The sequence below is a fragment of the Squalius cephalus genome, assembly GCF_949319135.1.
Source record: "Squalius cephalus genome assembly, chromosome: 13".
Taxonomy (NCBI): Eukaryota; Metazoa; Chordata; class Actinopteri; order Cypriniformes; family Leuciscidae; genus Squalius; species Squalius cephalus.
Window position 1 is genome coordinate 5,070,509 of NC_137134.1, and position 17,849 is coordinate 5,088,357.

The following is a 17,849-nucleotide window of genomic DNA, read 5'->3' on the forward strand; positions in this document are numbered from 1 at the left end:
TTTTAAATCTCCTCATTTACAGTATTGTGCAAGGTTGCTCAGAATGACAGGGCTATTAGGAGCTATATTAGGATAGCTCCTAATAGGGCCGTTGGGGAGGTTCTTTGTCTTTCTCAGGTGAGAAAAGCCATACATATTAATGAGCTGCCGCATAAGGCTTTCTAACACAAAACACGTCGTAAAAAATTTAAATCAATATATTGTCTTCTCTGAATGAGCAGTCAGGGTGATTTTCACATAGTTTTGCAGCAAATATTCTAGGCTACGTGATACTATTTTCAAAAGTCTTGTGAAGAAATAATCAGTATGGGTTTCATGAGCTTATTTCAGTGAGAATTTATTTTTGTATTTTCACAAACCACGCATAAATGTCATTATCTCAAAACTACAAACTTTTACATACATGCTGTTGATATATTATTGTAGCAGAGTTTGTGCTGAATACAGTGTAATTAGACTTTAGCCATGAAAATGTCACAAGTAACAGAAATAACCAGAAATGTCAGAGCATGTCAGAACACCTCCAGGGCCCAGAAAACAGCTCAGACCTCAGAGGGTTAATAACTAATGATCTTTGCAACGGAAGTGAATCAATCAAAACTAACTTGTAATGAGATGCGTTTACAAACTTGTCTAACAAAAGAGAACATTTAATGACATGTTTTTAATTACATTACAAGATAATAACTTTATTCTAGAGCTGCTGTAAAGCCAAAACAATCTCTGTTACTTAAATTTCCTATTATCACTGTAAACCTGCTTTGAAACAGTCCATATTGTTAAAAGCGCTATATAAATGAAGGTGACTTGACCAAGGGCGTAACTTTGGGTCTACCATTTAACCATGTTAAACTCGCGGCATATTTATTAATTTATTTATTTATTGAATAATTTTCTTGTGTAAAAGGTAACATGCTAATTTGCCGTTCCTGTATTAGAAATACATTGTGATACTTTTACTGATTTAGGCTACTTAACGTAAAGTCAGAAATTGAGAAAATACAAGTGTGGACTAACGTTTTGTGCTTTGATTTATTTTGTCACTTTGCAAACTCAATGCAAAAAGAACAAAAAATAAATAAAAAAAGGAAAAAAAAATAAAATAATAATAATCTCAAATTGAGCCGGAGGTGGTAAATTCCTAATAATGTACGTATTGTTGTAGGTATTTTAATAAGATACCTAAAATACGTTGCGCATACAGCTCAACTAACGCGATCGTTATAAAGGTGTTTGAACAACAAAACACATCCACTTGCACATATTTGACAATCGGAATATCAGATATATCCTGCTATAGCAAATTTGTGAAATTTTTAATAAAAAAAGAAAAAGAAGCAGATCATCAGTCATTCAGCGGCTGCGGTGTGACAAGCAATGAAAGACGCGTCTCCATGGTAACCATAAAGTGATAAGTTACTACGATCAATAACGGTCGCCTTGAAAAACTTTTAAACTTACGCGTGAAAAGGTTAAGTAAGGCTTACAATTAAATGTGTCTTTGTTTTGTTTTGAGTGTATGGCCAATAAATAAAGGAATTAAAAAGATGGGCACAAAACCTTTGTCGCGCCCCACTTGTCATGTCTCTATTCCCCACCAGTGGGCCGCGCCCGCGCCCCACACTTTAAGAAACGCTGAGCTAACTTAGCTAACTTAGCAATAGGGGTACCTCCGTTTGGTCAGGATTTTTCCTCTTTTTGGCTGGTGTCGACCAACAATGAAAAATCGTTGTCTGGCTGCCTTTCAGTGTACTTTTCATCTTTCCATCCGGTAGCATGCACCGTCAGCTTTCTCCAACCATTCATCCCAGCGACTGCGCAAAATAGTGGGCGGTGGGCGGGGGGTACATTACAGATTATTTAAAATATGATACTATATTTCTTGCTGGCAAATGAAATTAATAAAGAAAACGAACAAAATTATTCATTCTGAATATTTCATATTTATTTTAATCTGAATGATGTGATGATATTGGGGGGGTTATATTAGCTGGATCTGATTTTTGAGGGGGTCATGACCCCCGTAACCCCCGTGCAAATTACGCGCATGGACTTGACTAGACTTGGCTATACTTTTAAGGAACACTTAATACTAATGCAATTCTTGTCTAATAAAGGTTGTTTCAAGCCACTTAATCAATGACATTTTCACATTTTATATGACCTAATCTAAAGTGAGAACTATTAACAGTTAATAAGTTGTTAAAGCACAACAAAACATTATCTAATTCTTTACATATGAGCTAATTAAACAATATTACAGTGACAATGAATGAAAAACTCACTATTTGTATATTAATATATTAAAACTATAGAGACTACAATATATTAACTACGAATTAACTAAACTAATAGTTTGCAAATGATTTGTAAATACTTTATTACTGTATACTTATTATAAAGTGTAACAGAATAAAGTATATTTGTAATGCAATGCTAATCGACATAATAAGCCTTTATCCCTAAACAAAATACTATAAAATAATAGCATTTCTGCTTCATATGATACGAAGCCACATCAGATCACAAAAGGAAGTTATTTCTAACACTTGATGACTGATGTTATGAATTAAGTTTGGAGCAAAAACTTGTCATTAAATGTTCTCTTTTGTTAGACAAGTTTGTAAACGGATCTCATTACAAGTTTGGAAAGATGTTTGGCGCATTGCTTATAAGTGACTCAAACTCGCAGCGCTTGCAGAGATGGAGCAGCATTTACTGCAAACCGATCGATCCGCTCTGATGGCAGTGTGCTTCACCATGAAACATGCTGCACATATATTTATTTAATTAAAACCTTGCGATTTCATAATCGCACTAAGCCAAATCTCGGTCTCAGTTTAATTTCAGTTGATCATGCAGTCCTAGATTAACCTCACACACAAACAAGCACACAACAAACACCCACATAACACAAACAATAAGCTTTGTTTCACACACATGCAAAAACTGTATTGCACACGTGCTACTGAGGTAAATTTGTTCATCGCACAGATTGATTTTATTATAGCATGTACATATGTCTCACTGTCCTTTCCCATTCTGCACATATCACAACGAGGGCTGAGTTCTGCACACTCACTTCGACCCGGGAGTATGAGCGGGGCTACACTCCATTCCCTCATACTCCACTATAACACCTACTGGAACGGACATGGCATGGCTCTTGCACCTGATCAGTATCCGTAACAGGCTCGTAATGGGATGAATGGGATGAACGTGGCTTCAGGAAAAAGCTCCATAAAAGACATAAGGGCTGGCTCACACACCTGGTCAGACATGGCTCATGTGGCTTTAGGTTTGCGGTGGGCTGAGGCTTTTTATCCCAATGTCTCTGCTTTTGCAGGGGGCTCTGGCTCGTACTTCGTTCACTTTAAATGTATTTGTGGATCAAAATCTATTTATCTGGAAATATGCAACAATTATACATACAAAGCTCTCCAAAAGGCTAGATTTTAGAGAAAAACGAAAGATGAAAGGGCTTTAGTAGGCGCACAGGTGGCATGCTTCCTGGCAGCCAATTGTGGACAATAAAGTATAGGGCTTATTTCCAGAGCCCTGGCCTACTCTGAATGGTCCACTGCTGGACTATATAAGAAGTTTGTGTAAGAAAAGCTGGCCCTGTGAGCTGCTGTACTCCCTGGAGGTGGTGGAAAACGCCAGCACATTCTGCTATCAAAATAAACCGTACAAATCCCGACCTAGTCTGGCATCCTTCATTCCACCCCTCCTACAGTACCTTGCAATTGAAATGATCCCCTTAAATGCATGTGAGATCAGTGGGACAAATTTATATGCGGCTCTTTCCATTAAGTCAAATGTGAGGTATGTGCCCAGTGAGATGATAAAGCAAGGCTGTTCCATACCTTTAGCTCATGGAGAGGGTTATTTTTATCATGGGATGTTTCACCAAACACCAGCCAAATTCCTGTAAAACATCAGACTGACATTTGACAAGAAATGCTAATGCTTAGAATAAATAACCTTCGAGATAGTTGAGGATTGTTGTTTAACTCCACTGCTGCGAAGTAGTTCCAGGTCTTGATCGCATCACAGTTTCATGATCCTTCATCAAAGTCTTTCAGATATTTAAAATCAATACAGCCTACCGCCAGATGTGTGCAGTAATGGATTACAAACACTCCTGTTAATCTAAGTAGTTCTTTTTTAAAAATCAGAAAGAGTACTTTTTAAATAGTTTAAAATTGTGTATTTTTACTTTTACCTAAATACATTTTATGTACAATTTTATTTATATGCATCAACGTGATTGGATAGGGAGAGAGTAATCGGTCTCCTGTCTCCTATCAAATCTATTGCACATACAAAACCTTAACCACAAAACCTTAACGGTTTGGCTCTAAACCGGCAGGTTCTGCTTACCAGATCTGTAGGCTATATCTACAGGGCCTAAAATTTTGTGCGAGGTTGCGGGTATTGAGTACAATCAGTGCCTGTCCTCCCTATACACAAAGCACGCAAGTTGCGTAGGGCCCCCGAACCACCAGGGGCTCTCAAATTGTTTTAATGACTAGGGCTGTGTTTTAGTTTAGTTTCTGATTTTGTCTTACAGGCAGCGATTGTGAAACACGATGATGCATTCCGTTCCTTTCCTTTGGAGCGGTGCGCTGTCGCCCTTTCTACGTAACATCAAATTCAGTCAAATCATGTAGCATGACTGTCGTAATATACAGTCTCCTGACCGACGTGCTAGATACTATAAAAGAGTTAAAAGTGTATTGAGCCGCGAAAGAGACGCTGTTCCCCAGGTGGCTTTCTATGCACGCGATCCGAGATGGAGCGAAACACAGATAGGCTACTTTAGACTTCGGGTGTCCGCTTAGACGAACATACAGGTGTGATCTGCACTGCCGCGTCACCTTCTAAAACTCTTAATAAAAAAGGAAAAATAGCTTACCATGACTAAATGTACTATAATTGGGGGACCAAATTCAGCATGCACCTTACTGATGACCCATGCGTGGTGATAAAACTACTGCTCGTTAATAAACACTGTTTTTTGTTTGATTCATTTCATACAGTCTGCACTTCCACAAAAATATTTTTCAGTCAGCAAAATGTTTTGTTCCAGCCAGTTCTGAATGCTTCCAATGTAGCAGTTTATTTGCCGAGAGCGCCGCGGCCCTGCAAAGAGATGTGCTTTTGTGTGTGCATTTTATTTTGTTTTGAAAAAGTTTCCCCGGAAATACTTTCATATTTAATGCAAATTTTCCTTACAAATTATATTATCAGCATAGCAACTTGAGTGAATGTAGCTGTGTTAAAGGTAGGGCATGATGCCCCCCTTTAGAACTATGTGCATTTACATTTAAATTGTAACATATTCAATGGAATTGGATTACAATGTAGTTCATGTTAGCTCGCTATCTTAACCTATTTCAGTGCACTAGGTGAGGTAAACGGTTTGATAATATTGGTGATCACAAAACACTAAAGAGAGAGATTGGCTCTTTTTAATCTCTCTTTTTAACCCATCTCTGGTGTGTAATGAACTCTTGTGTGAGTTTCTAAAGGTTTTTGTATTCTTTGTACTGTTCTGAACATTGATATTTTATGTGCTACAATTGATCGCTCAGTGTTTAAGGCCTTACAACTGATTTTAAATCTATTTTTGTTCATACATTATGATTTAAATGGTGATGAGTGTACTGCAATTTCATCTTTTCCTCTCTGTAATAGACATTTTTAAAAAGTTGGCAGTCAAAATTAAAACTGTTGGATGATAGATATTCTTTCTGCCGAACAACAAATTATAATGTGAGTTACAGTATAACATTTTTATACAATGTTTTCAAATTTTTTGAATTGCATTGTACAGTGTTTATTATAAGGGGGAAGAATCTGCCTACCACAGTAAAATAACCAGAAAAAGACAAAGGTATTAGGAAAGGATATTTTATAAAAGTGGCACGTTTTAGCACTGTTGGTTATAGTGTTTAATTACTTTTTATTCATGTTTTGAAGAACTTCATTATTTGTGAAAAACACTGTTGGTCGACCACTACTTGTACGGACTGAGAAACCAAATGATTGAGTTGGTTCAATGTAGCCCAGCACAACCAGTGGAAGACAGGTTATAAGGTTTACTATGAGAATCATCAGTTTATCTTTCATAAGATAATGTAACTCTATATAGTAACATCCAACTGAATTCAGGTCACTTAAATATAAAATATGCTCTTTACTTACATTCATAGTATTCTTTTAGTAGTTTTGTTAGCTCATTTATTTTTTGTTAATCAAATCCCCTGTGTTGATAATACAGCAAGAGGCTCTGCAAGTTATCAGTATCTCACAAATCCTTCAGACTGGTCAGTTGACAAACTCACTCAAATATACATTATTTAATTAAGATCAGATGTCCTGCTTACTGATAGTGGTACTTTGTGATCAAGGTCGGCACCACATAATTGTTAGCAAGCTATTTTTTTCATGTCTTGCCTCTAGAAGATTTTTTTTTCCAGATAAAAACACCAAGGGAGGCCTCAGGAATGCCAGCTAATGTCCATTATGACCAAAGCAATCTACCAAGAGCAGCACAAATTAGCATAGGGTCGCAGATAAGCAGAGGCATTCCTAATAAATGAGCATGAGTGGAGAAACATCTCTCCCTTCTACACTCGTCAGCGGTGCGTCCTCCTACAGCAACCATCACAGCATGACAAGCACAAAATGGGCTAAGACTGCTTTTTTCTGATTTTAAATAATGGTGCAAATACCAGTAAATTGACTAGCGCAAACCTTAAATCACATTGAATGGTATTTTAAAAACTCTCTTCACATAAATTTTCCGTCTAAAAGGGAAACGCCTACAAACGCATATGCAATAACAACAAAACATATATATAATGTGTCCATGCCTTTTCAGCGCTAATATTTAAATGCGTGTCTTCAGTAAATCAGATAGGAGGGGTTGAGTTAACTGTGGTAGAAGTATACTGTTGTGTTGTGCCGTTGTCTGAAAAAGTTAAAGATTCTGATTTCATGGTAATTCCAGGAGCCACATTTTATCCTCACAAGACACAAAACTAAAGCACACCTTGTGATTTTTGTTTTTCACCTTGTGGTTCAGGACTTAGACATTTCAGAAGCTGGAGAAATAGCACCACCAGGAATATTTACCAACTAAACCCTGGTTGTCTTGCTCATTACTGGTACCATCAGTAGCTCATCTGTATTCACCAGGAGCATGTCATGAGCTATGTTCATTTCACATTACAGCTAGTACCACCGCCTGACCGCAACCATGATAAACTACTAAATATAAAGGATGCATTGATTTGTTTGAGCTTTCATGGTTCTCTTACCAGTTTCTGGGTGAGGCCTGGTGGGACCCAGTCATAGGTGACTGTGTTGAATGTTGGGTCTTTACGGGAGACCACTGGGTTGGTGACAATCATGTGGTTGCGTTTATAGACCCTCATGCCGTCTCCTCCCTTAACCTTAGCTGTGAGATGGGCATAGCGAGACTCTGCCAGCAATCGCCCCACCTTGCGGTCGTCTTCGCTGTCGGAGCTGGATACATGCTCCTCCTGACCGCAGTGGCACTGTGTGCAAGCTTTTCTGCAAAAATGAAGATTAGATTGTAGTTTATTAGGCACTGTACCAGCTACGGCTTATCAGTAGAGGCAGTGCCTCGTCAATAATAATAATAATATGTTTTATTTATAAAGCGCCTTTCCCAAACTCAAGGTCGCTGTTCAAGAAGATAACAAAAACACAGCATCAAGCATCACATAGTACATAAATTTACAGTACCAAAACAGCAGAACACTAAACAGAGGAGGGTTGGAAATACTGTAAGAAAATATATGTTTTTAGTTGAGATTTGAATGAGGTAACGTAAAGTTAGAGTAGAAGTGTCACGTAAAGTTAGAGGAAGAGAATTCCGGAGTTTCGGAGCCAGAGCACTGAAGGATTGAAAGACAAAAATGAGGTACAGTAAGTTTTAAGTCAGATGATGAGAAGAGGATAAGATAGAGTGAGGAGGTGAATAATAGTGCTGAAGTTCAGATAAATAAATGGGAGCAAGTCCATGAAGATATTTAAAAGTTAACAAGATAATTTTATACTGAATGCGGAGAGGAACAGGTTTATTCTAAAGAAGATTATAGAGCAAAGGGGTAATGTGATCAGATTTCTTGACTTGATTGATGACTCTGGCAGCAGAATTATGAACATATTGTTGTCTAGGGATTGTTTTAGCAGGCAAGCAGCCCAAGAAGCGAGTTACAGTAGTCGAGACAAGAGGTTATCAAAGCATGAATTCGTTTCAATCTCTTCAGTGATGAGAGCAGGTCGCAGTCGGGCAATATTGCAAAGGTGGTAGAACGCTGTCTTGGAAATAGAACTTATATGAGATTGAAATGTAAGCGACGAATCAAATATTACACCCAGATTTCTAACAGTATGAGATGGAATTAATGTGGCCCATCAATAGATAAACTCATTTCAGACTTTTTAAAAGGGATGGTGGTCCAAAAACAATAACCTCAGTTTTGTCATTATTACATTTTAGGAAGTTGCTATGTAACCATATTTTAATTTCCGCAATACAGGTATTCAGTATGTCCAGAGGAACAGCAGAGATGGAGCGAGCTGTGGCCAAGCAGAGATGGAACATAACAGTGATAGCTGAGACCATGACTACGGATAATGTGACCAAGAGGTAACAAATAAATATTGAACAGAAGTGGTCCAAGAACAGAGCCTTGAGGGACACCTTGAGAGAGAGAACACACAGAAGATTTGAAGTTATGGACAATAATAAAAAAGTCTATCAGTAAGATATGATATAAACCAAGATAAAGCACTACCTACAGTGTCAAAAGCTGCTGTTAAGTCAAGCATTATAAGAACAGTAAGACAACCAGAATCAGCAGATTCTGCAGGAGGTCATTAATAATCAGCAGGAGGTCATTAATAATTGTTACTAATGCCGTTTCAGTGCTGTGACCAAAAGCCAGATTGATAGGGATCAAGAAGATTGTCAGCATAGAGATGAGCTTATAACTGCGAGGTAACTACTTTTTCAAGCAGCTTAAAAATGAATGGAGGATTAGATATAGGTCTGAAGTTATTCATAACAGAAGAATCTAGCCCTGGTTTCTTTAAAATAGGAGTGACCGCAGCCGTTTTAATGATAGCGGGACAGACCGGAAGAAATAGAACAGTTGATCAAATGAGCAATAGGAGATGTGATAACAGACAGGCAGCTTTTAAGAAGTGAGGTAGGTGCTGGATCTAACTGCCAAGTAGATGAGCTAGTTTGAGCAATTACTACCAGAGGATGGGCTGGTGAGAGTAAAGCTAGAGGATGTGCTTTATGGGCTTGGGTAAGGACCAGTTAGAGGAAACTTCTGATGAGTTTTATGAAAAAGATTCATTAATAGGTTTGATTTTATTTTCCAAAAAAGTGGAGGAAGGAGTTGCAAAGGTCAATTGAGCCAGTAATAAGATGCGTTGAAGGGTTAATAAGTTTGTTAACAGTTGAAAATGATGTCGACTTAGATCGACTTTTAGCAGTGTCAATTATGGAGTAGCAGTATGCTGTACGTGGGGCATTAAGAACAGACTTGTATTTCAGCTGGTGAGCGCAGAAATCTTGGTAATGCTCTTCCAGGCCACGTTTCCTATATTGGTGCTCGAGACAGCAGCCAATTTGTTTAAGCAGTCGGAGATCAGATGTATACCAGGGTGATGCATGAGATGAAGGTAGCAGCTTAGTTATCATAGGGGTGTAATCAAGGCTTCAGAGATAGCAGAGTTGTACGTTGAGAAAACAGCAGAAGGACAAGAGAAATCAGAGTAAGAGAGAGAAGATGCATTAAAGGTACAATATGTAAGATTTTTTTATCAAAATATCCAAAAACCACTTGCACAGTGTTATATATTTCTTTCAATTGTGAAATTCACAATTTTAAATAGTGCCAGTCCCTTGTCACTTGTCGCCTGTCAATGACGTTAATATCCGCGTCACGCTGTTGTTGTTTCGTTCAAACATTATGGATCGTGGCAAGCAGACTTTGGGACAAAAGGAAAAATAAAACGAGGATCAATATCGGTGTGGCGTTTTCGAGTTTTGCGTCAAATTTAGACTTGACAGAGCTTCACGACTTGACGGAGATGCCGCTCTTGTATGTACTTTATTAGACAGGTGAGCAAATGTACATAAAACAAATAAATGTTATACAGCTCAACATGATGAAATGTTACAGTCTGATCAGTACTGTATTCTAATGTTGATCTAGCTAACTGCTAGTCTCATACAGCCAACAAACTAACACATAGAATAACATTATAACTTTCAACACACTCAAATGCTGTTTTACAATGTTAGTGTAACGTTAGACCAAGTGAAAAAGCGCTGTGTTATCTCACAAGTTTCATTCGTCAAATAAACTGACCTGTGTGAGTAGTAATTCAGCACTTGCGTGTAGTTCGGTAGAATGAAATGTCCTCATTCCTTCATATCCGTGGGACTCGTGCATGGCGCTGACCAGTGACGCTGGTCTCTCATTAGCAATCGCACCCTGCTTCATACCACAGTCATGTTAAAAAACATGAATGTATTCACTCATCCATAAACATTATTAGATCCATCGGCATTGTTGGAAACTTTTATTCCTTCATCGAAGCAAGACCAGGAGACTTGAGATGGATCTTATAAGCAGAAGAGATTTATTCTTCAGAGTCTGTAGTTCATCAAGTCTAACTAATGTAACTTTACATGGTATCTTAAAGGCATTTCAGTGGGCTGTCCTTAAAGGTGCTGACCTTACACACAGCCTTAGGGATGACCACTAAATCTAATCATCTAAAGACAATAGAGGCAATTACCCCCAACTGAGATAATGGTACCCCCCAAATTGTATAAACAACACATGGTCACGAGAACTAAGACTAGGTAAACATTCACACAGTTTGAATTTGAATTTATTTTTTATTTGATCAGGGACAATGCACAAACAACATTAGTCTAAAAAAGAAGAGATGTCATGTGCCAGGTTATAGCAAAAAATGCTAATTTCCACCCGCATGTCCCTGTACAGGTTGATATTATACTTACAAAAATTCATAAAATATATACAGAATAATACATGGAAGCATTACTTCACTCACATCATAAAAACACTCTCCACTTCAGGAATCTATCACTCATTCACTCACAGTTTACATCATTCATATCACAGTCATTCAGTACGCACTGGTTTGCTTTGATAATAACCACTGTTTGGTCAAGCGTGTAAAAGTACTATAGTTAGTGCATGAAATAATTTCGTTTGGAAGAGTGTTCCAAAGGCTCACTTTATAAGAGAACGATTGTTGACCATATGTGGTTCTACGTCTTGGAACGCTGCACTCTCCTCTGGCTGTCGACCCTGTGGCTCTAGAAATTTTCTCCGAATTTAGTGTGACAAATTTTCTCAAAGGAGGAGCAGCGATATTATGGATAATTTTAAATAGAGCAGAAATTTGATTATATTTAAAGAGGTTTTCAAAACTCAATATGTTATATTTACTTTGTACTTTACAATGATGGTACTGGCGAGGCTTTTTATCATGAATTTTTATTGCCCTTTTATATAACGATTCAAGTAATTTTAACGATGTTTTACACGCTTGAGACCAACTAGACATGCAATACAGAAGATGTGGGACAATCATAGTATTAAGGTATATATTTGAGGCTTCCCTAGTTAATGAATTTCTGATATGTTTATAGTTCATCAAATTAAATTTCAATTTATTACCAAGTTTTTTTATGTGACTTTTAAAACCAAGGTTCGAATCAAGTATTAGACCTAAATATTTTGTTTCATTTACATTTTTAATTTTTTGTCCATTAACTTGAATTTCTTGAGTTAGTTGTAATTTACGTTTATTTGAAAAAAACATTGAGACCGTTTTATCTATGTTTAAAGTCAGACAGGACGTCTGCATCCATTCTGCAACTTTTTGCATCTCTTTTGATAATTTGTCAGCAACCTCCAGCTCGTTTTCCCCAGAAGTGAAGATCACCGTGTCATCAGCGTACATGATTACGTCAACGTCCGAACACACTCTAGGGAGGTCATTTATATAGATGCTAAAAAGCAAGGGTCCCAAAATAGACCCTTGCGGCACTCCCATCGAGGTGGCTCTAAACGCAGATTGGATGTTATTCACTTGTACACACTGATGTCGGTCGCTCAAATAAGATCTTATCCAGTTTTGGGTGTGCTCAGAGAGACTATATTGATTTAATTTACTGTAAAGTATCTGGTGATTGACAGTATCAAATGCTTTACGCAGATCAAGGAAGACTGCTCCCACCACCCTTCCCTGATCCACATATATAGTTTCCAGGAAGTAGCAACAGGCAGAGTCTGTCGAGTATTTCCGTCTGAAACCAAATTGCATTGGATTTAAGAGAGCTTGTGAGTCAAAGTGGGTGGTAAGTTGCTCCGCCACCGTCTTCTCGAGCACTTTTGACGCAGCTGGGAGGATGCTTATTGGACGATAATTGTTCATGTCATGTTTGTTTCCAGACTTAAATATAGGGGTGACAATCGCCGGTTTTAGGATTGCTGGGAAAATACCCTCACTGATCGATTGATTGATCATTATTGTCAACGGATCAGAGAAGATGTCCTTATATTGTTTCAGAAAAGAAGTATCAAGTCCATAAATATCTTTTGCTTTGCTGCTGTTTAGGTCAGTAATTATTTTTTCAACTTTAGTTTTAGTTATTGAGCTAAGATTAAAATCAGATTTGTCACTGATTATGAGAGGGGGATGAACAATTTGAAAATTGTGAGCCAGTTTTTGGACAATGTTTAAAAAATATTCATTAAAATTCGTTGCTATTGCAAAAGAATCATCAATAATTTTTCCATTAATGTTGAGACGAATATTCTCACATTTTGACTTTTCTTTTCCAATCAATTTATCAATAGTTTTCCATATCATTCTACTATTACCTTGTGCATTTCTAATGATTTCAAGAAAAAAACTGGCTTTGGCCTTTCTAAGCTCAGCTGTAACTTTATTTCTTTGACTTGTAAAGGCAAATCGATCCATTGTTAGTCCTGATTTTATAAATGTTTTTAGCGCCACATCTCGCTTTTCATCATATCCCAAATAATTTTGTTGAACCATGGCAGATTTCGTTTCGCATGTCGCTTTCTTTGCTTATTTTTTGTATATTTGCTTATGATGTTATTTACAGCAAACATAATATCACGACAGCCCTGTTCACAAGATTTTTTCTCCAGGATGTCTGCCCACTTTGTTTTAAATCTTTTTCAACCAGTTGTAAATCTTTCTTTGGAATGAATGCGATACACATTTTACTATTCATTGGATTTTCGTTCTTACACCTTGTTTTTATCAATTTTCTAGCTACTAGGATTAAATTGTGATCAGACATGCCTGTGATTAGATTATAAGTTTTAATTATTCTCTCGGGTTTATTTGTCAATATTAAATCTATTAAGGTTTGAGAAGATCTTGTTATACGAGTTGGTTTACTTAATAGTTGTGTCATTTGAAAAGGTTTTGTTATTTCTTTAAGTTTGTTTCTACATGATTTCTCAAACCTATTTAAATTAAAGTCACCTAAAAGAATGACTTCTTTTCCATCACATTATTTAAGTAAGTTACCAAGAGACATAAAGAAATCATTAGTAGCTTTAGGAGGTCGGTAAATTGCTAATACACAGAAAGTCATTTGAGGAGATAAAGTAATAGTAGTCCCCACACACTCCAAGTTTCAATCACTGATGTCCAGTTGTTTACTTTGGATGTGATCTTTTACGTAAATCAGCACACCGCCGCCTTTACCCTTGTTTCTGTCGCGTCTATACAAGGTGTATCCCGACACTTTCACTATAGAAGAGGGGATAGTAGGAGTCAACCAAGTTTCCGTTAAGCAAAGATAGTCAAGATTTGAGTCCGTTAACAAATGTTCAATCTGCTCAGTCTTTGAAACAATGCTGCGGATGTTTAAGTGTCCTCTGAAAATGCCCTTCGGCTTTATTTTCGGGTTCCATAACACGCTCGCGTGATTCACAGTCTGAAACAGTTTCATTTGCTGCTGTTTAAGTAAGGCGGCAGTATTTGCAATTGCTGCTGGCTTAGCGTGGATCACTGATGTTAATATTTTCTCTTAGGATACTTAGGAGCAGAGTTTGTCAGGGGGTTACCTCGTTTTCCCACGCTGAAGCCTTGAATATGGGTCAGCGGCGCTTCCACCCCATGAATGGGAACAGCTGATTGTAGAGCGTCCACACGATCTTGATAATCCACAGGCCCGGGGTTTAGATGAATATCCCCACATAGAAGCAGAACCGTGCAGAGAAAGACAGAATATCCTCGAGTCCGACTTGCTGGTACCGTCCCTCTAGAGCAGCGCCGCTCGCGCAGCGCGCTACGGGTACATGCACGCCCGTCATTTAAAACGTTTGAGTATATGGTGTATTGGCACCATGAAGCAAGTGGCATTGGCACGACAATGTTTGCGAGTGCCGTGGCCTGCAGCAAAGTATGGCGTTCGCGTTCACGAGTTCCCCACAATTGTGTCAGTAGGAGAAACAACACATACAGAGTTACCCAGAGATGTAATGAGTTCTCTGTTTTAGTGTGTTTCATGCGTGAATTCCAAGATGCAGAAATTCCATTTGCAAAAACATTATCTGGCGGTCTCCCAGTTTGTTTTAGGAAAGGTGCAGCAGCACCTGCCGAGCGACTGCTTGCCTCCGCCATTTTCCTCTCAGGCTGAAAACCTCCTGGGGACCTTAGAGCTGAATTTTAATATTCGCAGGCTGAAATGAATCCTACCCGTCAACCACGTCAAACATCACGCATACTGCAGACTTTCTTTCCGCTTCCTTTCTTTTTTCTGAGTTCAACTCTCAGTAGGAAGATCAAAGACTAACAAAACCCTTTCAAAGGAAACTATGTTAAATCTAATCAGTAAATGGATGCCCTCATGTTCACCTTGAATGCCCAATACAGTATAGTTCACCTTAGTTTGTTATGTGATGTTATGTAAGGAAGTAGGATCAGCAGATCTAAAACATATTCTTAAATTTGTAATCCTACAGCATGACGACAAATTCCATGATTCCGCTTATTCTCTGCGTCATCAATCTCTGCCTTTGTAGCATCTCAAGACCTAAGAGGTTAGTGGACCCTAGCACCCAAAAAAATTACATATTGTAGCTTTAATGGAGTCTGAGAATGACAGAGGATCAACAGATTTAACATTGCGATAATTAATAAAAAATGGATATTGAAATCACTGAGCAGGATAACATAAGAGGATATGCCAGAGCGATTAGTTCATTAAATTCAGAGAAAAGATCTGACAGAGATTTAGGAGGACGATATATTAATGTGATCAGCAGAGAGGTGTGAGCAAGCACTTAAAAGCCATGTGTTCCATGTGGACAATTTCCATAGCATTGCGAAAGACAACTGCTAGACCACCACCCCTACCACAGAGACGTGGCTTAGATAAACATTTATATCCAGAGGGAATAAGGAGGTTTAGATGAAAGTAGTCATTTGGTAGCTGCCAGGTTTCCATGAAGAGCAACATATCCAATTGAGTATCAGTAATTAAATCACTGAGGAAGTGAACGGCAGTTTAGAAGCACAAAGTTTTGGGAGAGACCAGATTTAATATCGTGACAATCCTCCCCGACCATGGACCTTAATGAAGCAGTGTCTCTCAAGCGACCCGAAGACGAAGTCCTGTGAATGACAGAATACTGATCCAGATAGACAGAAAACAGGTTGGCGAAGAATCCCAAGTGAGCGACAGTACTCATAAATCCCAGTTTAGGATTCTTAACCCTCTGGGGTCTGAGGTGTTTTCTGGGCCCTGGAGGTGTTCTGACATGCTCTGACATTTGTGCTTATTTCTGTTACTTGACATTTTCATGGCTAAAGTCTGATTACACTGTATTCAGCACAAACTCTGCTACAATAATATATCAGCAGTATGTATGTAAAAGTTTGTAGTTTTGAGATAATGACATTTATGCGTGGTTTGTGAAAATACAAAAACAAATTGTCACTGAAATAAGGCCATGAAACCCATACTGATTATTTCTTCACAAGACTTTTGAAAATTGTATCACGTAGCCTAGAATATTTGCTCCAAAACTATGTGAAAATCACCCTGACTGCTCATTCAGATAAGACAATATATTGATTTAAAAACTGTAAGACGTGTTTTGTGTGAGAAAGCTTTATGCGGGAGGTGTGATCACATTATTAATATGTATGTTTTTCACACCTGAGAAAGACAAAGGCCCTCCCCTAATGGCCCTATTAGGAGCTATCAGGCCCTATCATTCTGAGCAACCTTGCACAAAGAATGAGGAGATTTAGAAAAGAATGGCTTTTTGATTGTTTGGATTTATTTACAACACAACATAATCCAAATATACACAACAAATTACAAAAAAAGCACATAATTTAACACACTGAACTAAAGACAGAGACTTAACCAGTCACACACCTTTGTGCCATTCCTGAAACATAGTACATACCTTTCATTTCCATGGTGTTTGATTTTTCACTTTACCATGTTCATGTACAGAGACTTATGTGAATGTTGAAGTCAACAGGACTCCTCAGTTGGGCATCTGGTCCCTGAAAAAAAAAAAAAAAAAAAAAAAAAAAAAACGCTTTGAACATACTGATATCAAGAGAAACTATAGGGAACTAGAAAAAAACTAGAAAAAAATTAAGCCTATTGTTTGGCACATTTTGCTTTTCAAACGCGTGCAGACAACATTTACTGAAGTGATCAAGCCGTTCAAAACTATTAAACTAATTATTGTTACCATATTATACATCTACGTTTGAACAGATATCCACAAACACAGTATTTAACAGTAAACACGGATCTAAACATTATAATATTCACCATAGTATACATTCATACTAGCCTACTTTTATCATGCTGTGTTTTATTATAGAATATAAAAACATCCTTGTGTCAGACATGTATTGCCTACCAGTCTAGTTCACATTTCAACATGTTGTCTATTTATAGATACACACATGTACGATATTAGGCTTAGTTCATGTTTTTACTACAATCTCATTTCATAACATACATTTTAATCTGGCACCACCAGTTTAACATGTCTTACCTTAAAAATCGTCTCATCTTCAAATCGCGTTCTTCTAATTCTTCTGAGGTAAATCCAAGTGAAACAGCACAGCACAGCACAAACACAGTCTTCCAAACTCATGAAAAGCAGAGAGGAGTAAGTTACCAAAGTTTCTGATTTTTTGTTTTGAGGTGATGAGGGCGTTTACAGGTCTGCGTTTCTCCGCGTGGATCATTTGCATGTCAATCGCTCGTGCGCGCGTGGGCGTGGTCATAGAGTTAATGAGGAAGCATTTGAGAAACTGTACATGCTGCTGCTTTCATACAGATTACTTAAACAGAGAATATTTGTTTTTTATATAATTTACATACTTTAAAAATAGAGACTCCAAGCATTGTATAGACATGCGTTTCATTCGCTGAGTTACAGGTCATTTTCTGTTGCGTTTCAGAATGAGTTTCACATTGAGAGAGACGGCAGAACGCGCATCATGTTTATTTTCTTTATTTTACAAAAAACACAACATTTTGTTTTTATTATGAGTGTACACAAATAAAAGAAGACATTTAAGTGTTTTGATTGATGTATAAAACTTACATATAAAATCAAAATCAACAGACTATTTTGAGTTTCTTTTGTTCTGATAAGAAAAAAAGTGAGCTGGTATCGCCGGCGATACCGCCGACCCCAGGGGGTTAATCCAGATGATGAGTGCAT

The 17,849-nt window shown here is 37.7% G+C and overlaps 1 protein-coding gene across 1 annotated transcript in view; it reads right to left on the reverse strand.

The window, feature by feature from the left end:
* Positions 1-17,849, reverse strand: part of lmcd1 (LIM and cysteine-rich domains 1) — a 93,521-nt gene that overhangs the window by 62,039 nt on the left and 13,633 nt on the right. The window contains exon 3 of the mRNA XM_079889648.1: positions 7,329-7,584. Within this exon, the coding sequence (XP_079745774.1) occupies positions 7,329-7,584 (256 nt within the window). The remainder of the gene's footprint in view (positions 1-7,328; positions 7,585-17,849) is intronic.